At 41.5% G+C, this 22,221-nt stretch overlaps 1 protein-coding gene across 2 annotated transcripts in view; it reads right to left on the reverse strand.

Moving 5' to 3' along the window:
* The window catches only part of LOC102307377 (histone deacetylase 7), a 40,172-nt gene that overhangs the window by 2,638 nt on the left and 15,313 nt on the right, over positions 1-22,221 (reverse strand). For both annotated transcript variants that reach the window (XM_005918556.3, XM_005918557.3), the window contains exons 2-23: positions 18,649-18,833; positions 17,984-18,071; positions 17,425-17,539; positions 17,226-17,296; positions 16,230-16,343; positions 15,922-16,019; positions 15,375-15,473; positions 14,755-14,908; positions 13,233-13,459; positions 12,788-12,994; positions 12,074-12,272; positions 11,793-11,926; positions 11,582-11,702; positions 11,433-11,482; positions 10,434-10,541; positions 10,172-10,227; positions 8,963-9,050; positions 7,991-8,110; positions 5,483-5,580; positions 2,560-2,678; positions 1,303-1,436; positions 1,125-1,209 (exon numbers count right to left, since the gene is read on the reverse strand). In XM_005918556.3, the coding sequence (XP_005918618.1) occupies positions 1,125-1,209; positions 1,303-1,436; positions 2,560-2,678; positions 5,483-5,580; positions 7,991-8,110; positions 8,963-9,050; positions 10,172-10,227; positions 10,434-10,541; positions 11,433-11,482; positions 11,582-11,702; positions 11,793-11,926; positions 12,074-12,272; positions 12,788-12,994; positions 13,233-13,459; positions 14,755-14,908; positions 15,375-15,473; positions 15,922-16,019; positions 16,230-16,343; positions 17,226-17,296; positions 17,425-17,539; positions 17,984-18,071; positions 18,649-18,833 (2,670 nt within the window). The remainder of the gene's footprint in view (positions 1-1,124; positions 1,210-1,302; positions 1,437-2,559; positions 2,679-5,482; positions 5,581-7,990; positions 8,111-8,962; positions 9,051-10,171; positions 10,228-10,433; positions 10,542-11,432; positions 11,483-11,581; positions 11,703-11,792; positions 11,927-12,073; positions 12,273-12,787; positions 12,995-13,232; positions 13,460-14,754; positions 14,909-15,374; positions 15,474-15,921; positions 16,020-16,229; positions 16,344-17,225; positions 17,297-17,424; positions 17,540-17,983; positions 18,072-18,648; positions 18,834-22,221) is intronic.

The raw sequence follows: 22,221 nt of genomic DNA on the forward strand, positions 1-22,221 counted from the left end.
AGTCCCGTGTCACACAGCGAAAGGAAAAAAAATTAGAGTTTGCAAATGTGCTCATCTCTGAGCGTGTGTGTTCTGGCTGCGAATGCAACTCACATATATTTCACCCCGGGCCTAAATTATGGGCTTAACATTCTTGTGGCTATTCAAATATTTTTAATTAATCTAATTTGGTTGGGATAACATTTGTGTGCAATCAGAAGGGGATGTTGCGAAGGTCGTGTGCCAGAGAAGTGTTTGAAGATAATTGGAGCCAGGGCGGCTGTGTGTGTGCGTATGTGTGTGTGTCTGTCTGTCTGTGTGTGGGACGGCTGGAGGGAGAGATGGGGAGACAGGGGTGTAAAGGAGGAGAGGTGGTCGGACAGTAGGGGCGATGTGAGAAGTCTTAGTGATGGAAAAAAATAGACATGTTTTATTTTAGCTTGACGAAAACGTTTTTAATCGAGCCGAAAAATATTTTGATGAAATTCCTTTCAAATAAAAATGCTAAATTGCTCTACAGTCATTAGAATTAGTAGCGTTGATGTAATTTCACTCTTCCTCCTCTGTTGCTCATCTTGAAGTGTTTCTTTTTATCCGCGGAGAGAGGATGCTGTAGCCGCACGGTGTGATTTTTGGGCCAATATTAAAACAATCTGACTTGACTTGAAATCCTTTCATGTATAAGGAAGTGAACATAGTGGTATAATTATTAATTTTGCAAGCAAGCCCTTTCTTTGATCTCATTTTCAAATAAAAGCACATATTTCAGCCCAAGGACCATTACTAACTTTCCCATTACAGCAACTTTCTTGAGAAACAATTCTGGAAGCGAGCACATCCAGTGAGTGCTAGCCATCTCTTCCACTTCCACAAGATAATGATGGACATTTGTTTTTGATTTACTATTTCTTTTGACAGTTTAAAGGTGTTTATGACTCAAATAGCTTATGGCCAACCTTAGAGAGTAAGATACTAAAGACAACTGAGGCAAACAGTGGAGAATGAAGTTAAAAAAAACAGCAACAAAATCTTTCAAACTAATGAAACGAAGATTATTTTTTTAGATCAATATTTTCCACAAGTTTCACAAGACTGCTCAGTGTCATGTTGGTGATGGTTTTTGATGCTGCATGTTGTATTCTCACCATGAATCTGGATGACTTTCTGCAGAGAAAGCACCGCATTTTCACAGGGCTTCTGGTCCAACACTGACTGGGACAGAGGCTCCACCTGTGGCACATGTGGTCAGAGGTTAGAGAGGGAAACATGCTGTAGGTATCTGTGAAAAGACACATGTTCTGTATGCGCAAAAACACATCCAACCTCCATGCCCAGCAAGGCGCTCACACAGGCTTCGGAGGCATCGCAGATAGCTTTGAGGTCATGCCCACCCTCCAGAGCCATGACCACCTTACCGCCGGCCAGTGACATCAGTTGACGGGTCAGGAAGCCAAAACCTGGTGGAGAACAAAGCATGCACAAAACCGAATACACAAAGGTTAAGCCAGAAATTGATTGTATGGGATTATATCAGTGCTGTGGAAAGTTAGCCACACTTTGCACACCGGACTCTGACAAATTACTGAGAATAATTTCACAACATCATGTTGACTGGTGACATCATTTCTTATTATGCAAAGGTCTGAAGCCTAAAAAATGAAGCCTATGCTGAAGCACTGAAAACTGCAGTTCCACTAATGTCCACTTGAGGCTGCCTGCAAAACGAGTCAATCTCCATAATAATTGCAGCAGAAATAAATATATATGAGTATACAGCCTGCTACAAAAACGGGTTTGGTCTATACAGCTCATTTCCATCTATATGAAAGTTTTACAGATTGTTTTAGGACTGGTTAAACTACATTTTTTGAAGTGTAAAATTAATATAATTGGAGATGTGGCAGGTACACTGATGCAGCTACTGTAACAGCTGCCTGCTTCACCTCCACTAACTGGACTGCACATGTAGACAGTGGTTACATGTGGAGCATTTTAACTATTTTAACAACTTTTTAACAACTGAAGAAGATCCCAAGAAGTCTGGGTCCAAGTTATAGTTAGTTTACTAATAATTGATTCACATATTAGCACCGGATAGCGGCTATTTACAGGTTTAGCTTGCTAACAGAGCAGATGATCTGGCTTGAGAAACTACTCAAAAAAGAACTGTCCATAATACTAAAATCTTCAAATTGGGGCTTAACAAACTAAAGAATGACATCACAGTGCCTATGTGCATTTTTATATACAGTCTATTATGGTGATGAGTTTTAGTTAAACATAAAGACTGGCTCATATAAAGAAACAGGTTCTACAAACAAACTTTAACTTCTCTACAAAGCTGCACTCTGAAAACTGCGTTACACATCAGTGATAATATCTGACATCAGCACTAAGTCTGCACAGCATAAGAGTGTTTATCTGTTTGACAACAGTCTGTGAAGGATAGCCAACCTTTGTAACTGTAATAATAAGAAATCTAACAAATGCAGGACATGCAAATATTTATTATAACTCATAAGGCTCATAGGAGCACGTTGATCAGGAAGTGTGCTGAATGAGAGGCTGGGTGAACCTTACACTTGGCTGTAACCTTGTATCCTCCGAGCGATGATGGATGTCCTTCGACAGCATCAAAGCCAGCTGACACGAGGACGACATCAGGGGAAAACTCGTGAGCGATGGGCATCACCACAGCTCTGAGGACCACAAAAGGAAACGCAATGGCGTAAAGCAAACACTGCGTGTTATGTTCTATTCATCAAGCAGTGTGGCCAGGCAGAAATTAGACAGCACATTTAAGAAGTAATTTTTTTTTCAACAGGTGTTCATGATTTGAGAGAAAATGAGAACTGAGGGGTGGGGTGAGTAGAACATAATGTGTGATCAAATTAACAGCAGAGCACGCTGTAACAGATTAATTATTGTAATGAAGAGAGTTTGAACAAAAAAAAAGAGTTGAAGTGACTGATTTCACAAAGAGCATTCATATACTTCACAACTTTTATCTGGATTGTTAACTGCAAACACTTACTTAATTGTAAGTGATTGCAAATAGCTCCCCTATTTGAAAATCATGAAAAGAGAAATTATCAAAGGCAGTGCTCCAAGTGCTTCATCTCTGTTCTTGATCCACTCTTGGTAAGCAGCCAACCGTGGAAGGTGGGGCACCTCCCAGGTGTGAATGTGTGCAACTGTTTAAATGTGAAGCCGTTAAAAAAGAAGAACGAGTGCTCTGCATACCTTACTTGGCTATCTATCTATCTATATAGATATGGGTCTACAAGTGGGACACAATTAAAAGTTTTTCTCTGCATGTTACAAACAGGTAAAGGCTGAGGTGTCCACAGACTGTAAACTCCACTCATGGGAGCCCAGCTTTCTTGCTTCTTTGCTCTCCTTCTTACTTCCTCTTGTCTCTAGCTGCCAGTTTTTTAGCAAGAGCACACGGCCCATGCCGCGTTTGATTCTTTCTCACTCTCCCCCACCACCCCCCCACCCCACCCCCTCTCAGCGGCAGTTCAAAGACGTTTGTGTGCGTCTGGTTCCTATTAGGAGCTCGTCCCTCTTCTCACGTCACTGACAGCCAGCCATCTGGGATCCATTGGGCCTAATTACGCCGCCTTTGGATTCCCTAACAATGTACCCCCCACTTCTTCTCCTCTCTTCTGCTCTATTCTCCTCTCCTCCACAGTTCATCATTGGTCAGTAGCCACTTGGAAATACACAGGAAATGTATTTACATGCACATACACACTATGTACACATTGCAATACCTGCATATGCATGCTCTTCCTTTGAAACTGCAAGTTTGATTCATGGTGTGCTACTGGTGATTCGGCCGAGCTTAAATCCTGACCGTCTTAGTAATCCTCCACACAAATACGAAATGCATCATGACGCTTAATCTCAAAGCAGCTGAGCTCTCTCTTGATTGTACTAGAGTCCCACCACCACTCCCGACCACAATATTCCTTCGATACACACCCAAAAACAGAGACACACATCATCAGTAACCGCACTCTGGCTAGTTTTCTGTTCCATCCCGAGCAGAAACACAGAGAGTCTGGAACACCCTGTCATCTAAATCAAATTGAATTACAGAGCTGGCACAAGGTTAGGTAGACTTAATTGCATAAACACAAATTCATGATGCATTAAATTTTGTCTGTAAAGCATGCTACGCATTTATTCGCACTGGTTAATTCACAGAATGGTGGCAAAGTTCACAGAAAAATGATTCAAACTTAATATAAGTTGTTCTTTGTTTCTAACCCCAAACCCAACCAATTATAACTGAGGAATTCTGGTCTCTGTGGTGACATATGATAAAGGTTGCCCCGGACACGGCTACACGGTATGTGCCTCCAACTGCCACGGACCACCACGACACTCCTGCGCTACAGAGCTATGATTTGATATTAGCTTTTATGTGTAACACACAATACAGTACAGTACTCTACTGCGGTTTACTAAGGAAGTTTTACACATGAAAAAGCTTGCCATTTCCCCAAACTGGATAAAAGATACCAAAACCAGACGGCTGCTCAGGAAAGGACCAGTTGTTTCTTAATTAGTATCCAGGGCTCCAGTAAACACTGGACTTAGTGTTTCTGAGGATGCCTATTGGCTGTATGGATTTTACCAGAATGGGTTAGCTCATTAGCATCTTTCCGTTGACGAGGGGCCCACCCACTGTGTCTGGTGCATGCAGCACCATGTAGAGAGCTTAATCATCTGGTGGTGAGCCAGTGTTGCTGACAGAAACATTCTGAGTTCATTACGTGTGTTTGAGAGTGTGGTGCAGAATCAAAGCATATTCATTCAAGAAAAATAGCTTGAATGAAACGAAAAGTGCTGCAAGACCAAAGGTGTGTCTGGGTAACAAGCCTACGTAGGCCTCTGGAATTAGTTCAAAAATGATATCGATAATGTGAAATTACACATGTTATATAAAAAAATCATTATTGTTTAGCCCTTCCCATACAAAGTGTACTGACACTGGGTAGCAGCTGGCTCATAGTCAACATGTGTATTCGTGGTACTGTGATTTGAATAGAATGTGCTTTACCTGGGAGTGATCAGCTTGCGTATTAGAGATGTGTGTGGAGGATGCTAAATGACTAAAGTGCTTTCATAAGCGAGCTGAGCTGCATGCACAGCTGTTGTGTTGACTGCTGAAGGTTGATAGGCGCACTGACATGACGAAGGAGGAGATAAGTGTACCTTGGATTCAAAACTGAATATTGGGCAAGCAATTACGTGCTGCTTGCTGAGCTTTAAGCCAGAATGAGAGCGCAACAAGCGAGAAACACTGCTGGCAACACAATGTGTGACACTAACCGTAAGAGAAGTCAAACGTAAATATAATGTTCTAGGGGGGTGAACACCTATCTCAAGTTTTGAGGTCTATGCTACCTTCATTTTATTTTGGCAAGTATCTCAAACACCAGTATAGACCTTTAAATGCTTCATTACTACAGTATTATAAGAACTTCTTTACCTGAACGCAGCCAGGTATTCAGCATCGCCCATTGGAGGGTTCAGTCCTCCGGTCCATCCTACATTGACATTGAAGCCCTCACCTGGACCTGCACCCACCTGGATGAAGACAAACACAGAGGGGGAGAGAGAGGGGGGTGAGTGTGTCAGAGAGAAAGAGTGTCCGTCAATGTCGAGAAAGTTAATGAGTCCCAGTGAAAGTTGAGAAACTGTGTGACATTGACAGATTTGTGTCAAATGTTCACAAAATCAGCACCGCTGTTGCAAAACTTTTGCATTGCAGCAACCGAGGCGAAGTGGCTGCATCTCTTTAAGGCAGCACGAGGGAGTGATTATGATTCCTAAATGAAAGACGGATGGCTGTTAATTCAACACCCCTGTCCCTCCATTTTGATTTTGATACAATTTGTCAAATGGCCTTATAAATCACCCGGAGCCACAACAGAGTTACACCCGTTAACGGTTCCCAAGATTTAGGCTTACAGCTATACTGGGAAGTACTTTTCATTTGGCAACTGTTGCATGTTATATAAAAAAAAAACAAAAAAAACAACTACAAATAAGAGTCACATACCGCATGTTGCATACTGTTTTATGTACTGAAAAGCTATGTGATTGAAATGACTGCATAATGTGCTTTTTTATATGGATGTTTAGAGAGTTTCATGTGTATGACATATCAAATGAAAAGACATGACATACTGCGCTATACTGCTCATTTTACATGTTGTAAATATTTGAGTGATTTTTTTCAAGCTGTATTGGACTTGGCGTGTACTTGAAATTGCCAAGCAGAGTACACAAAGTCGAGTGGATCTCCTGTCAGTTTGACCTCAAATATTTTGGGGCAGAAAGTGAACTGAGTCCCGGGTCTTTGGAAAGAAGGTTTAAGGATTCCTGCCTCTCTCTTTGTAGTCCTGCTAGCAGCCATTTAGCTGCTCTCTAGGCCTTTCACCATCAGTCAATGTGTCAGTTTGAAGAGAGATTGAGGCGGTTGATTGACACGCACTTGGCAAAGATGTGTGGTAATTTTCTTTGTGTGTGCGTACGTGTGTGTGTGTGCATGGGTGTGAGAGGATGCTTGAAAGAGAAAAGAATGCTGATGAGCATCGCAGAGCGTCTGTCTCCATTCTTCTCTCAGTGGACGGGATGTTCACAGGGCAAACGAAAAACACATGAGGCCTCCTGTCCTCTGCCAACTGGTAATGTACCCGCATGCACGCTCGCACGTGCTCGTGGACACACACACACACACACACGCAACTCCTTCTATAGCTCCGAGTTTCTTGCACTCCCCTCTGTCCTCTTTCTCTCTTTCATGTTTCAAGAATTGCTGGACTGGATTAGGCCTGTGCTGGTTTCTGTGAGGTACTCGGCACTCTCTGTTATGCCTATGACATCACACTCCCTACCCCATGGTGCGTTATATACCTACACGGGGGACAGCGAGACTCCAGAGGTTTACCGCACTGTTCACCAGAGGTTGAGAGGCCACTTAAGGCAAAGCCACATCCAAGCCAAAAAAGCATTTAATGCCGCGTCCCCTCCTCGTGGGATTTTATGAGAAAACACTGACTATTTTATCCGCATTGTTGTTGGGGGAGATGGGAGAATATATGAGGGAATGCGAGTGACTGAGCGGGCGATGAATGCCAGCGTGGGTTCGGGTCAGTACATCTGCCTGAGGGCTGTCATCACACTTGGTTTCTGGTAAGACCACAGGCAGAATTCATAGGCATCTCAATATCCTGTATGCAAACATAGGCATGCAAAACCGTGCACATCCTGCTGGGAAGCTTCAACATCCAAAGACCTGAAGTTGCTTAAATACATTCGAAATTCGACGTAAACCACTCACAAACACAATGAGATGAGCACATGGTGAATTCAAAAGACATCTGGGGTATCCGTAATAGGTTGTCATGACGATGCCGGACTGACAGTTAACAAAAGTGAACCGTAACCTTCGTTGCTCAAATTATAGCGTCATGAATCCAGTTGTATTAGTAATGTAATGTAATTGTGATGTAATTGACTCTGACTGGTCATATATTTGACTCTCACATCCATACACTGCTGGAGAACAGATCTATAGTGCAGACTGCAATCGTGAAAAGTCAGTCACAACCAAACTGATTTTGCAGTTGGAAGTTTACATTATGCAGATAATTCCTTGACTGAATGGACAATAATTCTTCCTGTTTTAGCAAGTAAATGTTAAACATAAGCGTTTGAGATCCCTAATATCCTAAAGGAATCACATAATTACCAAACATTTCTGTGCCAGCATATCTGTCTTCATGATGTCTTTGATTATATTGTTATAAACTATCTCAGGCAGCCAAGTTAGTAATGAGAAATAGCCACATGAATGTCCACAATCAAAAAGAAGAACCTGTGGTCTTGTTAGGCTAATGTGTTCACTGTCATCAATCAGAAAGCTGATACCAGGATTATAAGCAAAAGCAGAAAAGCATAGCATGGCTGTGGAGGAGTGTTTTGTACTTACCTCGCTGGGGTGTCCACTACCAGGAAAAAAGTTGCCATCGTCATAGCGATGTAGAGAGATGTACAGCACACTTGGGTCGCTGTAGAAGGCTTCCTGGGTGCCGTTGCCATGGTGTACATCCTGGAGAGTGATTATATGATTAGTTATGAAGCTGCCAAGGACTCGCGCTGTTATTTCACACAGAATTTTAACCTTGGCAAATTCAAAACAATTTGTATGTTTTATATTGAGCAGTGTATTTTTTTTTTAAGTCAAAAGCATGTGTTAAACATATGACCCCGAACGCAGGAAGAAAAATCTGTAAAGCATTCATGCTTTTCCCTGTCAACAGGAGACGCATTTTAATTGTATTTAATAAATCAGGTATTAGTCAGTGCTGATGCAGTAACTAACAATGACAGAGCGCATGCAAGATCTTATACACACATGCTGAACAGAGGTGACCATGTGATAGTGGATCAATATCTGCAGATGTGAACTGTATAATGGGTGGAATAAAAAAATAATTAAATGTAGACTTTCATGTCTTTTTATGGAGTACCGGACAGAAGTAGTGTATAACTTGGAGATGGAGATGTGCGGCGATCAGGTCCACATCCTCCTATGTCTCTTATTAATAAAGGGATTTGTGGACATACATTGTTATGGTATAGCTATATTGTCAAATAACTGGCAGTTATATGACAAGATATATAACTGTCGTGTTATGCAAAAGATTGGTCTTTAAGACAAAGTCTAATATTTTACATTTTTTGAGTGAAGACCTCAACCCTGGTGTGAGAGCGTTCAGCTCACACATGGCTACCAGAGATAACAGTGTCTAATTCAATTAAATGATAAATAGCAGTGCTACTGCATCTGGGACCTTGTTTGTACCTACAACACATTTGTGTGCCTTTGCATCTGTGTTTTTGTGTGTTTATTCCTGTCCATGTGGAGACCAGTGATGCTGGTCATGCGGTGGGTCCTCACCCAGTCCACAATGAGGATCTTGCTGACGCTGAGTTTCTGCTGGAGCTGCTTGGCAGCGATGGCCACAGAGTTGAAGAAACAGAAGCCCCTGTGGACAAACAGACAGGAAGAGTGGCAGCCACATGTCTTTATCACGACATCTTCACTAAATTAATATCACAGAACCACCATATGGACCTTAGGAACCTCTAAGGAAAGGCTCCAGTTATCATATGGTGGCTATTTAGTCCAGGCTGCGACAGTCACAGCGCTGACTCCAGCTTGAAAGTCACAGAGGGATGATCCTGCCACGTTAATGTTTACAGCAAATATTTGAGAAATGAGGACGTTTCAGTTCGAGCTGTTTCGTCTGCTGACAAACAAAAAACGTTATGCTGAGTAGAAAATCTCACACTCTTGAGAAATGCAGAACCCACAAATTCTCTGACAAATAGACAACCAAGGTTATCAAAAATAAAATAAAAAAAACAACCCACTCCTCATTCCAAATGATAGTGCAGCGAGAGCAGCGGGCAGGACGTGTGAGATCATTTTAGAGAAATGAACTCACAACTCGGTGCAGCCGATCCCTAAACACTCACTATCCGCTATAAAGGTATGCAAAAAAAATGTGTTGATGTAGGAAAAACAATGGAGGAATGTTGGAAGTGGCAGTGTCAGCATGGGTCGTAAAGTGTGACTGTCTCCGTGAACGGTATATATTATAAGCTGTCTAAACTTTGCTCATCAAGAAAAGTCATTATCATCCCATAAATAACCAGTGACAAGCAATGCTGAGCACACACACAGATACAGACACACACACATAGAGTCCCAGCTGAATGTGGTTACTTGGCTAATGCCTCTAATCAAAGACTGACACAAATTCATGCACGCAAGTATGCACATCCACACAAAGACCCACATTTACTGTGCACGCACATGTACACTGCTCTTCTGAGGTGCTTTGCTTTGTGCCTTGAAAGCTTAAAAGAAACTGAGTGGAGGAGGAAGTTTGCCTCGGGCGTCGAGCAGGTAACACACAGCACAGACTCAGACACACATACATTAAGGTAGAGAGAGCCGGGCACTCTGTCTCTCTCTCTCTCTCTTGCTCAGAAGTATAGCTGGTTTGCAATAAATCCTTTGAAACACTTTGCAGGCCTGCTGGCTCCTGGTATGTGTCCGTGTGTGTGTGTGTGGTGTGTGCGTGTACACTGCTGTACTTACAGAGGGGAGGAATGGGTTGCATGGTGTCCAGGGGGCCTCACAACTGCAAAGCCATTCTGTAAAAAAGGGCAGAAAAACCTTCAACACTTTGCTGCTTTTATAACGCCAGATCTCCACACGTGAAAAAGGTTCACGTCTTTATGTCGTTATAACCAATAGTGGGTGCTTTGCCAAGGTTTGCAGCACATTATGGTGATAGACTGCAGTTTTGAAATTCTTGACAAAGCCCATGGCATCGAGGTATTTGGTTATAAAGACACACCTTCAGCTCTCTTTGTGCCACCTTCAGTGCCAGGTCTGTGACACATCCTGCAGCAATGCGGGAGGCTGCTGATGTGTGATGTTCGTTCCAGACTGTATCAATATCCACCTGACAGAAAAACGAGGGGAGATGCTTGCAGTCAGTTTAAAAGTCAGCTACAGATTTTAATCTGTTATTAGATTTTGCTCATCTGCTAAAAATAACCTTAAACCTTTGTGTGCATTATGCCAACCATTGTTTAGAGACTTTTCTTTGTACATCGACTCTTTCTTTGTTGTTTCTGCTCTAAGTTAAAAAAAAATTTCTATGGTACTTGTTTGTCAGAAGTCATTTATTGGTGGCATGATGCTATACTGCTGGGGAACAATGAAATCAGAGGAATTTCTTTTATCACAGACTTTTCCATCTTGTTCCAATCACCCCTCTTCACCAGAGTAGCCAAGGGCCGGAAATCCAGGCAGATCAGTTCTCTTATCAACTGACACCCAGCCCCCTTCAGCTTTTCGTCTTCTCCTCTCCTAACAACAGTTCTTATAGCATTATAATCAATGTTCCCATGTCATTCTCCGCTTTGTTCCTTTTCCCATAGTGCATTGTTCCATTTAATCTGATCTGCTCTCCTACTATTGTTTTTCTCTTAAATTTGACTTTTCTCTATCCTGATACTCTGTTTCCCCCACATCAAGCCACTTGGAAGTCTTTTTATGCAGTCTTTATGTTATCTTTTTCCCTCTCCTTTTCCTTTTTCTCACATCTCTATTGTAGATGAATATGCCATGAGCAATAACGATGTATGCAATGTCCTACATTTATATAATTTAGATTTTAAAGTAACCAAAAACAATAGCAATTGCAATTTGTAGTCTTCTTAGCTTAACTGTGTATGATGCATAACCACCCATGCAGCTTTTGTTGCTCAGCATTGCAATTAGATAAGTGAAAAGATTCCAAAATGACTTGTTTAATTTGTGTGCTTAGGTGTGTGTGTGTAACACCTACCCCAACCCCTCCACATGGTAACATCAAAAAAACATGTTGAGACAGGATTCCTGCAGAGGATAATGTATAACACGAACATATTGTTATCATTATTACTATTACAATTGCGCTATAGTCATTGTGTTCTTCACGTTTGTTATTGATCTTACCAGCGAGTTTGCGGCTGTCCAGCTTGAGGCGGTTGAGCGGGTTGGTGCCAAATAAAAGTACGTGTTTTTCTGAATGGACTGACTGCAGCTCTTCTAGGGTTGCTTTTCTACTGCGGATGCGCTAGAAATAGAAGTATACAGATATATACATTTAGACTGCATGCTATGGTCATGGGGTATGCATCTGTAGGATAATGTGTGTGCACCATACCTCACACTGACTCCTTAGGCCCCTTTCATGCAGTCTAGACCAGATGCTCTGGATCCTTCCTGCATGCTCAGCGTGACGGCTGTTGTCCCCACAAATACACTGGTGCTTCTGCATCTGACCATCATATGCTAAACCTTGATGCACACACATGGAAACACATCATTTGACCATATTGTCCCTCTTCAATAATGTTGTAATACCATTGTCATATCTTGTAATCAAATTACATCCTCAGGTAGTTGGAATGCTTCTTTTAATGTTGCTGATCAACTGTCACTCACCTGTGGTGAAGCGCAGCTGGGTGTCTGTAGCAGGGTTGGATAATGACATGGAAGGTATGGTGGTGGGTTGATGTGAAGCAGGAGGCAGGGAGGTGGAGGCAGGGGAGGACCGGGACCGACTGACAGGCTGGTGAGGCCAAATTAAGGATGGCACACCCATCGGATCTATCTGCAGACTTGGTCTAAGGATCACCTGCCTCTGCAAGAACAGTGGGTGAAAAAAAGAACAGACAATAGACAAGAATATGTAAGGATTTATCAGCAGCTGCACATAGTAAAGACTCCCTGCAGGAAACCTGTCACATACACAATATGCTAAACTCAAATAAGAGACTTATTATTTGGTGTGTTTATTTCTCCTTCTCTAAAACAGACTGTTGATAAAGAAAAGTGAGCTCTTCCAAGAATACTGAAGTGATACTGTAAATCAAAGTCTTCTGCTTGTATTAGCAAGGCAACAGTGCCTCCTGATGGCAAAAAGACGCTCCATTCGAAAGAATTCATTTATGTTACGGATGCAAGATAATGGTAATCATAATACTGTCTGCTAACCTGCTAACTAATACTCAATCATTAGTGGACCAGAAAGGGGCACTCATGATAAGATATGTTACTGATTAAGGTCATTAGAAAAGATTCACTGATTCATGCGCCAGGAGGCAATAAAAAAATAAGAATAATTTCTATGTGTGCACATGTAAGAGTGACTTTTACCTGATTGTAAGAGTAGGAGGGCTCGATCAAGCTCTCCCGGGAGGAGGTAGTAGACTCTGTGTCGTACACAGAGTCTGTGCTGGCGTTGCTCTGTCTCCGCCGATAGTCATCCTCACAAATTGATCCGGGCTCTGAGCCGCACACAGAACCTGTCCCCGAACCTGATCCCGATCCAGTCTCCTCTAGGTCCATGTCCTCTGATGGGATCTGTGTCAGAGGAAGCCTATTATCTATCTTTTTTTCCCAGCTCACGTAAGCTAGAACTTTTACAGTTTTCAATTCTTAAAATAAGGACTCTCTTTAAGACATATTTCAGTAAGACTGATCATGAAAAAGGAAATCCAAGCAGGTGCACACAGTGGTCATTAGTCAATCTGTTAGTACTAGTCTAGTATAATCTAGTACTACTAGACTAGTACTTCTTAAGAAATGAGCCCCCTTTCACCTTGCTCAGGTGTGAATTCTGCTTGAATCTCTCCACCCCGCTCCTGTGGTACTGCTGGTTCAGCGAGTGTTGGATGTGCGGGTGATGGCTGGTTTGCAGAGATAACTGTGAGTGGCTGTAGGGTGGCGGTTCTGAACGTGTTCGTTCCAAAGGTTTGTGACCTTCTCTTCTGGACAGAGTAGACAGGTGAGGGTGCTGCTGCAGAGAGATGGTGCTCAAACCAGGAACTGTGGAGAAGAGAAGAAACGTAATGTTTTAGAAGAGGTGAAAAACAAGAATGCAGGAAAAAAAAAATCCAATCTAAATCGATTATTGTTATTGGACTCAACTGTAGAAGGATGAAATATTCCACAGCTGTATTTCATATTAAAAACACTCAAAAAGAAAAATATTGAGAGCCATGCATTGCTTGCATGTAGAGCAGCACTTACAGCAGAGAGCGCCCTCGTGCCATTTTGAAAAATGATGCAAGAGAAACACAGCACAACACAGACAAGGTATCGATCTTCTCTCGATAGAGTCTTAGAGACCTCTCACAAACACACCTTTTTAAATGCAGTCATTTGAACTTGTTTTAGCATCAGTAGAGCGAGTCAGGATGGATCTGATGCAAGTCAGCGTCCATTCATAACTAAAGCTATGTGTACTTAGAATGGCAGACATTTATTTACATTCTTTTACTCAGATTTTTAGAGCTGTGCGCCTACACTACCCTACTTTATATATCTCATTCTTTGAGCCCGACTTCCTCTTCCATTATCAGTCATGAATGAACGGAGTCGGTGCCTTATTTCAGCATTAGCATATGCAATAGCTCTTTTTAAAAACAAAAAACAAAAAACAAAACAAATCTCAGGTTAAGATAACAGTAAAGAAGAAGCACAATTTCTCACAGGGTGAAACTGAGAGATTCACTACAGGAATAGAAGAAAAGGAAATGCTTATTTGTTGGGCTCAGTTCAGAAATCATGGATAAAAGAAAAACTATGAAAAGAGGTAATTAAATCTCTGTGCTTAGAGCAAAAGATCCTGTCAGAGGTTGAAATTAATTAATTAATAAAGAGTTTGACTATAAACAATGTGAAAAAGTGTGAAGTGCAGACTGTTATGTAGTTCTTTATAGAGCCCCCACTTTCCAGTTTTAATAACACAATCAATCAATATATATATATATATCTAGCAAATGTCATTCTAAATTTGTTAACAAGACTTACTGTGGTTGTTTTGTTAAATTCCACTCATCTCTGTTTCCAAGTTCACCATATTCAGGCTTAACTGGACTTGTTTATGTGTTACGTCGTCATTATTTCATATTTTTACTGACTGCTATTTTTCAAAAAAGTAAAATGCACTGCTGTTGTATTGTATCTAGAATTCATATGTACATACATTTACTTACATTATATAAATAAAACAAACATAAAGTCTGTGAACAACCATCCCACTGACTTGCCATTGAGTAAGCAATGCAAAGGAAGTGTGTTCAATATGCACATTGAGGAATAACAGGAATACAACTCACGAGAGACAAGCTGGGGGCGCAGAAGCCTGGTGTGTGGATCCAGTATGAACACAGGCTGTAGCCGCTGAGAAAGAGCTGGACTGCTTTCTTCCAGAGGCAAGTAAACCTGATGGAGACCAGATACTGCCAATGGCCTTGCTTCTCGCAAGTCAGCCTAGGGAAAGAGAAGAGAATGAAAGACGAGAGGAGATGACAGGAAATTCTAAAGCAATCACTAGTAATTTAATTTAATTTAATTTCCCTCTTATGGTAGTCTAAAAATGAGAAAAGCTGAGTATTAATGGATAGTTTAGGGGTTTGACAGCCTGTCACAGTGCATAGATGGACTGCTGAACTGTGTTATTGTAGTCAAAAAGGTGGTAAATTACCAAGAGAGACTCACAAAATATAGAAGCCGCACACAGTTCAAGAAGGAAGTGAAACCACAAGTTTCTATAAGTGTTCATGTGTGCAGGCACTATTTCAGAAACGATATCGCACTTGAATACAAATAGATCAACAGTATGAATGTTTATCTATACAAGCTGTGTCCTTTAAAGTGGTGCTAGTTTCAGGAACAGGAGCAGCACAACCTCAATATTGTATGCAATGATTCTGGAGGAAATCCTAGCACTGCTCACCTGTGCAGGAAGTCCAGCAGTGATGTTGGGGATCCCAGGGGGATTGGAAGGCACAGTGAATCGAGCTAAATTACCATCCTTCAGCAACAGCCTCTGTGACTGAATGAGGAAGGTTATTTTCGTTACATTTTTAACATATTATTGATCTCTAAATATATCTACTTATCTAAACCTGAACCTGATTGTAGTAAAAGTGTTAAATACAGTACTATATATACAGTACTATCAAAACTATCAAGTCAAGGATAAATATGTTCAACATAGTGAAAAGAAAACTGCACAAATTTATTTTGACATCGGCTATTCGGCTATAGATGGAGGACCGAAAAGATCAGAATTAAGCATTTCAGTACTTCAAGTGTATATTTTTCTACTTCTCAGAACAGAGAGAAGTTGGATGTACTGTTTAAATTAATGCATAATGAAAAGTTTAAAAAACCTTGTGTATGGTTAAATAGTTCACTGAGGATTCACTGTGCATTCATTATATGCTAAGGAGGACAAGAAAACCTGCTATATGTACTTATATATATACAAAAGGGCTTACCTCATGAGCCAGCGGTAAGGACCCATTATCTGAATGGAGGCTGTCATTTGGAGAGCTGCACCCTGATGCTGGATTGCTGCTGCCACTCTGGGAAGACTCTGCACGACAGAATGGAAAGAAACCTATGAGGCCCACCAGTATCAGTTGCTTACGCCATAATGGAAAATTGATCAAGCTGTGCTGAAATCTGATGGTGAGCGCTTCTGGAAGGTTAGAAAGGCGAGATCAAAGAAACTTTAACAAGAAACGGCTAACAGAGCCGAAGAATAAAACTCTGACAGAGATCCAAGTGAATGTAAATAGTTTACCCAGAGTTTCGGTCCTGTGCTTGACTGCAGGAGGGGCACTGATCTTTCGCTGCAGCGGGTTTGGCCTTGTGGTGATGAGTTTCTTTAACTTCCACTTCAGTGTGGGCTCAGACACTGCACACACACACACACACACACACACAAACACACGCACACACAAACACGTGAAGAAATGGGCACATAAGCTCTCATCAAGAGTAAAGAAAGGTATTTGTAGTTCTCAAACTCACATTACTATATCATTGCTTTATACATCGGCTACACTGGCAGGAAAGCACCGACTCAACAACGCACACACTATAATGACGTGCTCAATTTCTGTACCATAACCCCACAAAACAAATACCTCAGCCCTGGACAAGAGAATCAAAACGTCCATTGTATACATTGGTCAGTCTCCAATAAACCTGAATAAAGTAATCAATCAGTGGCTGACTCAAAGTGGATAAAAGAAAAATTTGTGTTGTCACAGAGCCAACAAAAGCACTGGAGGGTGTGTGTGTGTGCGCGCTGATGGTTCTAGGGTAACGCAAATAAATAATGGTACGTGTACTCAGAGAAATGTAGAGGAAGGCGTGACCACGCTCGCTCTCATTCACACAGTGATGGAGAACTGCTCTGGACTCTCACGCAGTTCATTTTACACATACCTTACCAAGTTATATAACCGCTCAGGTCTTTGTGTCTCACTGTATCTATTGTTTTTTTTTTGTTTGTTTTATTTATGGCTGTTCAACCTCTCTTTGACGCTGCAGGGCTGATGTAAAAATGAGTTTCTCTCATCTCAATGCAAAGGACACGCCTTTTCTCCCTCACTTTTTCCATTATTTGGACAGGTCAGTGACAATGAAGACAGGTTGTTTAAACATTAAGTGTTAGCATTGCAGGTGATTTCAGTCTAGCAGACTTAAAATTTAAAATCACATGACCTCTACAAATTTAACCTCAGGGTGAGAACCACAATCTCGGACACGGCTACAGCCGCAGGAGTCTCACCTGTTCTTCTCAAGGCGCGCTGGTCACAGGGTGTAGGCTGAGGCTTCGGGGACATATCAGGAACCCGGAGCCTTGTGACCAAAACAAAACAACAGACTGTGTCAATTTTAAGTAACCACAAGAAAGTTTTTGCTCAGCGTGTGCTGTGTTTGCATTTGTTTTGTGTTTGTATCAATGAAAAATCATTGATGTCTCTCACCCGAATCCTGGGGCAGGACTGCTGTGGTTGGGAGTCACTCTATCATGGGTTGGCTGGCTCTTCATAATTATGTGTTCCCGAAGTTTCTGCTTTACCAGGGGACTGGCTATAGCACCTGTCAAGAAAGAAAAAGATCATACACAGTCAAAGGGCAGGTAGATATATGTCCAAGAGTGTAGATGACAATAAGAAATAATAGTGATTTAGTATTTAAATAGTCTAATTACAACCGTTTTCTATTACAACTTCCCATAAAGCGTTCAAGAAAATTCAGAAGTAAGAGCCAAGATCCTCTTTGCACTCTTCATTTCCTCTACATTGTAAAAATAAAAACGCTTTCCTAAAACAAGCTTGTTTGTTTGACTTTGGTTTGATATGAGTGCAAATTTCCCTGGAATCTGAGAATACCTCACAGTACTGCTGGAAATCCCCCTCTTTTTCAGTAAAACATACAGTGTGCTATGACTCAGAAGAAGAGCACGTAAACCACCTTATGGTCGCTTAAAGAACTGATGAAAACACATGACAGTGTGGAGAAAACAGAAAACACAGGACTCACTCTGCTCGTTTTTACTCTTTTGAATCAGCTGATGTAGCTCTTCTCTTTTCTCCTCACTCATCTCTCTTTGCCTTTGTTCGATGTTATACTGACGGAAAAAACACAGAGAAATGCATTTTTAAAATCTACACAAGCAAAGGACAAAAGCTGCAACTGTCAGTCTCTGACAAGCACATAAACACACACATCTTGAATAAGATAGCTTACAAAAATAGAAGAAAAAAAACAGGATACTGAAGTGTTGCATCAGTCAGTTAATCTGTGACAAGTGTCAATAACAAATTAAATGCCGAGAAAATGGTTTGTTTATAGTAACCTAAATCTGCTTCTTACTCATTTCTGAGGAGTCCTGCACAGTACCTGGTTAAAGGTCTGCGGTGAAAGCAGCTGCTTTTTTCTGTGGCTGATGTGGCAGGTGGTCATTCTACCTTATAGTCATGTAAATAAATGCCAGATGTGGCAATTTTGGAACAGGGGCAAAATGTCATGAGGGTATTTGGTCTCTGTTTCCATGCACTGAATTTTGAGGAAACAGAAACTTTCAATGTAAAGATTTAAACTGGCTGATTTCAGCCAGTGCACTGATCCATGCTATGTCCAATTCATGCTGAAGCTTCATTGTCCAGCTCAACTAGGTGAGAACTGACATCTAAGTTTGACCTCACCTGCAAGTGCTGCTGGGAGAATTGGGCACAATGTTGAGCGGTGAGGGATCCCATGAAGAAAGGAGGGCGGGGGGCCAGCATGGCCGAATCTGGGCCTGGATGTAACAACCTGCGGGTCACACTTAGGTCCATGGGTGGATTCCCATTAACGGGCAAAGAAACCTGCTTACTGATGATCACATCCACTAAAGATGGAGAAAGAGAGGCAGAGAGAGAGAGAGAGAGAGAGAGAGAAACATATTATGTTGCTGACTGTGCAAATAGATACTGTTATGCAGGTAGCAGATGAAAAATCAGAAGGCTTCTCTTTAACATTTCTTGCTTCATCTGCATCACTTGTTCTGAAGTTTGCCTGTCATAGAGAGATCATCACCACATTCAAGTTTTCCCGCTTCAAGTAAACTGCTCATTATCCAAAACTAAAGCTTCTTCTGTCTGCTCCCTTAAGCACAAGGGGTTTGCAACAGCGGATGGCTCCAAATTTGTGTCTCCTCCCGGTTTATACCGAGGACATTACATTCAGAAAGCACAAAAATGAAAGATTCTTGTATATGCTGGCGTTGGAGATGCATAAAAGAAGTGAAAGAAACAGGGTGGGAAGTTGTATTTTAACGTTGTGCGGTTAAGTCGTTTGGATCAGGCACATGAATCTGTCGTCACCCTTTCAGGTTTTGCTAAAAGCGAAAGAAATAAAAGCCTAAATTAGCACGAGCGAGACATCTGAATCGGGTCTCGGTGTCCTAATGAAAAACAGATGTCTTTTTAAAGGTGTGTGTGTGCGGTGGGGGGCGGTGCAAAAATGTTTTGATCAATTTATGCACTCTTAAGGCCACCGAAAACATAAATATCATGTCTTATTTTACTTTCACCACAAATCATTTAACCATAGCATGCATGGCCCAATGTGGGCCTGATGGTATGACCTGGAAAAGATAAAACACACATGGAGGCTAATTATAGCTACAAGTGAGAAAGCACCAAGCTGAAGTTTGTCTCACATTTTGCGATTACAAACAAAAGCGTTCACAATGCATGGCCACAGGTAACTTCATACTGTTCTTACGTTTCAATACAACTGACACATGAAACCAATGAATGTGATGAGGAATGTTTCGGTACTGATACAAAAGCATAGAGAGATACAGTATGGAAGGAGACACCTTGCTCCCTCCAGGGTAAAGAGCAATGGGAGGGATGTAAGAATGAGGAAATTTACTGAACCCGTATGTCTGAATGACTGTAACCTAAAATATTACACAATATTACTCACATAAGTCCTGTAAGTGGACATTTTTTTCCCTTCTTTCTTTACTGGTATATTGTGTTAAATTAGAGTAACTTTTGTGGAAAGCACAGTAGAGGGAGTAGCAAATTTCTCTCATGTCACAAAATGTGAGAAGATCTTCTTTCACTGCAGCTATTCAGTTGTTATAGGAGTTGTCAATTTAACAAATAGGATCACACAATGAAATCTACTACACTGATAACGCACCCTAAAAGATTCAGAAACACTGATTTCTCTGTCTTAACCTCCAGCGTGTGTTGAAATTAGGCTATTAGAATCCACAGCAGCTGCAGTTATTAGCTCCAACCAGCCCAAAACAAAACTACAGGCTACACAGTTCTTCTCAACTGGCCTCCATTCTCAGCCACAGCCCTACATCTGCAGACAGCCCAGACAATGTGGTTTGGCTGTCATTCCTCACAGCAATCCTGACTCAGAAGAAAATAATCATGTGTGTGAAAAGTATTTTGAGTTGACACAATTCCTCTGAAGAAAGAAACACTCCCACACTCTTATGACTGCAGGCTATGTGGCTCATTAACACATAAAGGAAAAAACAAACAAACAAATACAGGGTGGGAATTAATATTCAGTAAGTTCAATATAGTACTTTACAGTTTAAACCAAATGGTTTCAGTTCTGTTACCCTGCTTGATAGCAGAACTCTGAGCTCACTATAACACTTTCTGTTCACAGGGACAGCCTTGGGTTTTAATATTTGCTGTATTGTAACGCACAGATGAGCTTTTGTGTCACGGCTAAAACCCACGACAGCAGTAGAGATAAAGATGGGACAAAAAGGTCTCTAGGAAAAAAAAATGAAGCCTGCATTTTTACAGGCTTCTCGTCCGTGCCTTACTGGAATCCTACCTTGCAAGTTAACTCAAGTAATCTGTGACACATCAGACAAAACTTCATCTCTGACAATCAGAAATATCTGGGCCTCCCTCCACTGTCATCTGGTTCATACCTTTGCAATAGAACATTATGCAACACTGTTAAAATTCAAGGGGCTTATTTTCTTAAGCTTCTACTGTAATAATAAAGCAAAAGGTGCAACAGGAAGTACCAGTAGCTGCAGCACAGTATGTATTACAAGAAGAATGGCTGTGTGTTTTCAAAGGAAATCAGACAATCACTGGAGGAGCGGGCCGGCGGTGGTGGTGGAGACTCAGACAAACTTGCACACACGTACACACACCCACGCTCACATGCGCGCGCACACACACACACACACATGCTCATCAAACGAGTGAGCTCCCCTGAGAAAGAGGAAATGATCAGGAAGCCAATCTCTCTTCTAAACAGAAAACAAACACCTGTGGCACATTTTTCATTTCGCAACAGCCATACATCTCTGGCTTCAACTCACTTTCAACATCACCCCAATGTTATTTATATTATATTTACAACATTTACAACTTAAAAAAGCCAAATTTCCAAACAAATGTGGGGTTTTTTTTGTACTGACACTGAAGCTGTTCCTTTAGGCAGCGTTACAGCGTGACTCATTATCTGACTCGACGAAAAAAAACAAACACCCCAGTAACCACAATGTACATTTAAAGAGTTACCTAAACAGTTAAGGTTTCTTCTATGCTGACCCTGAAGGGTTCCAGCAACTCGTGGTTGCTTTCTATCATATTACCAACACAGCCTAAAAGAGGAGACATACACAGCACACACTTGTTTTGGCATGACAAAAGCAAGAATAAAGGTGTTTTTAGCCATCGTCATTTGTCGCAATGTTTTATTTCTCACCCTAAAACAATGCAAGAGCTGCATAATTACAAGACAAAAATCTGGAGCACTTTATAATAAAGAGAAGTGCATGCCGATAAGATCTGTGTGCGTGCTTCGCTGTCTCTCTTTTCAGCGTTGTGCTGCTAAAAATAGACAGGGGACAAACTTCTGGTTTCTGTAATAGCATATTCGTTTCACAACCACCATCCTCTTTCTGTGGGCCCTACTGCAGCAACATGCTGATGCACTGACACACACACACGCGCACCTGCACACACGCATACAATTTACTGGAGCACACACTCGCACACACACACAGGCACACACTCACAAAGAAACAGTGACTTCCTGTTTCTAAAGTTAGTCTTCACCATAACATCCTCTTGGTTCATTTAGGCAAGCAGAAACTGCTATTTTGGTTGAATGGCTTCTTTGCAGCTCAAGAGAGCTACAGATATCGTTCAGTAGTATTTATATTCACGCTGTGGCTAAAATGTGCTTTGTTTATTGCTGGTTTAGCCTGAACTCCACAGTGGTATTGGATG

Source organism: Haplochromis burtoni, unplaced genomic scaffold, assembly GCF_018398535.1.
Source record: "Haplochromis burtoni strain Fernald_Lab_line unplaced genomic scaffold, NCSU_Asbu1 Contig_32, whole genome shotgun sequence".
Lineage (NCBI taxonomy): Eukaryota > Metazoa > Chordata > Actinopteri > Cichliformes > Cichlidae > Haplochromis > Haplochromis burtoni.